A 3,114-nucleotide genomic window follows, 5' to 3' on the forward strand; every position below is an offset into this window, starting at 1 on the left:
ACAGATAATCTCAAATGAGCAAGGGGCTTTTATTCCTAGTAGGAGCATTTTTTATAATATTACCCTTGCGCAGGAAATGGTGCATAGTATTAATAAGAACACTACGAGAGGAAATGTTGTGGTAAAAATTGATATGACAAAGGCTAATGATCGGGTGGATTGGGAGTTTCTTCTCCAAGTACTTGAAGGTTTTCGGTTTTCAGCTACAGTTTATAATCTGGTGATGGAATGTATTAACTCTCCTTGGTTTTCTATCATGCTTAATGGCACGTATAAGAGCTTCTTTCAACTGACTAAAGGATTGTGTCAAGGTGATCCGTTATCACCCTACTTGTTTATTGTGATGGAAGAGGTTCTCACAATACTTCTTCGAGACAGGTTCCAACAGGGTCGGATTGGGAGTTTTCCCATCTCAGGTTGCACCTATGATTTATCATCTTCTATATGCAAATGATTTCATTTGTTAATTTTTGCTAATGGCTCTAAGAGGAGTATGAGAAGTTTGATGCAAACATTGAGTCTCTATGAGAAATGGTTGGGTCAGGTGATTAATCTAATGTAAATATGTTTTCTGTGTTTACTCGTTCGAATGCTGAAAATAGCGTTTGAAAGGTTTTGCTTTTGGGTTATAATTGTTCGAACTCTGACATACATTTCGAACGATTTTGTATATTGACAGTCAAACGGTTGAGACACTGTTCCCAAGAGAGCTTTTTTTATCTTTTAAGATTGAGGTTGGAAGGCAAAGAGAGCTTCTTAGATTGACAGGATTTTCTCAAGGAAATTTTCCTACAAATTACTTGGGAGTGCGTCTTGTCTCGGGGAGGCTTAAAGTTCGGGATATAGAGCCTTTGGTGGTGAAAATAAGAAATAAAGTTATAGGCTGGAAATCTAAACTATTGTCTCAAGGGGAAAGGTTAACGTTAATACGGCATGTTCTATCATGTATGGCTACGCACCTACTAGTTGTATTGAAGATCCCGAAAGTTACATTGAATAAATTGAATGCAATTCTCTCTGCTTTTTTTGGGGAGGAGAAGGATGGTCAATCAAAGATGAAATGGAAGAGTTGGAATAAGTTGTGCAAACCTACAAAGGAGGGTGGTTTGGGGTTGAGGAATTTTGAGGAGATACAAAGTTCCCTTCATACGAAGATGGCTTGGAAAATGTTAACTGAGAACTCGATGTGGTTGAATTTTTTTCGTGCAAAATACCTTAAAAATGATCACCTCAGGCAGACTCAGAATAGAGGATCACGGTTCTAAAGAGCTTTGCTGGAGGTTGCTCTGAAAGTCTTGGATAATAGCTGGGTGAAGGTGAAGCAAGGTGCTGTTTCATTTTGGTTTCATGGCTAGTTGCCGACTGGTCCTCTATGTACTCAATCTTTGAATGTGGTACAACCTATGCTGAGACTTTGTGATTGTTGGTGCAAAGAAGGCTAGAATGAGGACTTGCTAGTTGATCTTATTGGCACGTCATAGGAAGAGGAAGTGAAGAGCAGGGTTAGACCTAATATTGTGGGACTTGCTCGATATATATATATCTATATATATATATTTATGGAGGCCTAATGAATATGGTTTATTCATAGTGGCTAGTGCATGGGATTGCATAAGCAAAAAGGGAGAGATAATATCTTGGGAGAGCTAGGTATGGCACCAAATTTTACCAAAGAAGATATCTGTATGTATGTGGAAGGTGAAGCTTGATTGTTTACCGGTTGATGACAGAGTTCGGAGGCTTGGTATTTTATTGGTGTCAAAGTGTGATTGTTGGATATTGGGACACGAGGAGTCCATTGATCACATCTTGAACTCGGGTGATATTGCACATAAGGTATGGGAAATGGCAGCAGTTGCAGTGGGAATCCCGAATGTGACAGTGAATTCGTGGTGGGCAAGAGTTAGCCTCTGGTTCTCTTGTACGAAACGTTCATCACAAAAAGGTTGTCTCATTGGTCTTCTTCCTAGCATTATTACTTGGAAGTTATGGGGGAGATGGTGTAAGGCGAGAATGGAGAAAAAATATATGATGGTTAGTGAGGTCTGGTTTGCAGTTCGTTGTTGGTGTCAATGGTTCTCAGCACTGATTTCTTCGGTTAGCTCATGTCTAGAAGGTGACAAAATAATCCTTAGATCATTGGACATTCCAGTTCAACCTGTGAAACATAAGAAATTCTTGGTGATCACATGGTGTAAACCTCCATCTGGGTGGGTGAAGTTAAATGTCGACGGAAGCTCTCGGGACAATCCAAGTCAATGTGGTGGAGGTGGGGTGATTAGGAATAGTGGAGGAGAGATGCTTTTGGCATTTTTGGCTAATTTTGGACATAGCACTAACAACGAGGCGGAGCTGAGAGCTCTTATTTTTTGGGTGGCAGCTTGTAAAGCGGGAGGATATAGTTTTGTGGAAATTGAAAGTGATTCACAGGTTGCAGTGAATTGGTTAAAGTTTGGTGTGTGCATTATGTGGTATTTATGTGATTTTTGGGAGGAATTTCTTTCAGAGTTACAAGGTCTCAATTTCTCTATTAGACATCAATTTAGAGAAGGAAATAAGGCAGCGGATTTTTTAGCACAATAGGGAGAGACTGGCATTACACGTACATATTTGGGTATGGATGGGATTCATAGGCAGCTGTGTGGAATTCTTCGATTAGATAAGATTGGTCTGCCTTCTATGAGGTTTTAATTTATTTTTTGCTTTGCTGAACTTTATTTTCCTGTTTATGTAGGTTTTGTTTTGGTTTTGTAACCATGGCTTTATTTTGTTTAGGTTAAATAATGAATAGGTGGATTTTTGGATTTTGTTTGTCTTTTGATGCTTGGGATGGTTTTAGTGGTTATTTGTAAATCTCTAGTATCATGTTTGTTATCACAGTATTCATTTGCCATAAGTGAGGGATATTAATAAAATTGGGGTACCGTTCTCTTTTTTTTTTTTAAAAAAAAAAAAAAACTATATATGTTTTGGTAAATGTGGATGATATTTGATAACATGATCTTCTCCAATTGCGGAGTCTTCCAATATTCAGTCCCTCGGTATGGTTGGTATGGAGTTTGCACTTAAGGATCTTGTAGAGCTTCACTACTTTCTTAGCGTTGAGGCTAACTT

The 3,114-nt window shown here is 38.6% G+C and overlaps 1 protein-coding gene across 1 annotated transcript; it reads left to right on the forward strand.

Moving 5' to 3' along the window:
* The first annotated feature begins 1,689 nt into the window (after positions 1-1,689).
* On the forward strand, positions 1,690-2,583 carry LOC108999435. Its single transcript, XM_018976323.1, has one exon. The coding sequence runs from the start codon at positions 1,690-1,692 to the stop codon at positions 2,581-2,583; it is 894 nt and encodes a 297-aa protein (XP_018831868.1).
* The last annotated feature ends 531 nt before the right edge of the window (positions 2,584-3,114 follow it).

This window comes from Juglans regia, chromosome 6 (genome assembly GCF_001411555.2).
Source record: "Juglans regia cultivar Chandler chromosome 6, Walnut 2.0, whole genome shotgun sequence".
NCBI classification, from domain to species: domain Eukaryota; kingdom Viridiplantae; phylum Streptophyta; class Magnoliopsida; order Fagales; family Juglandaceae; genus Juglans; species Juglans regia.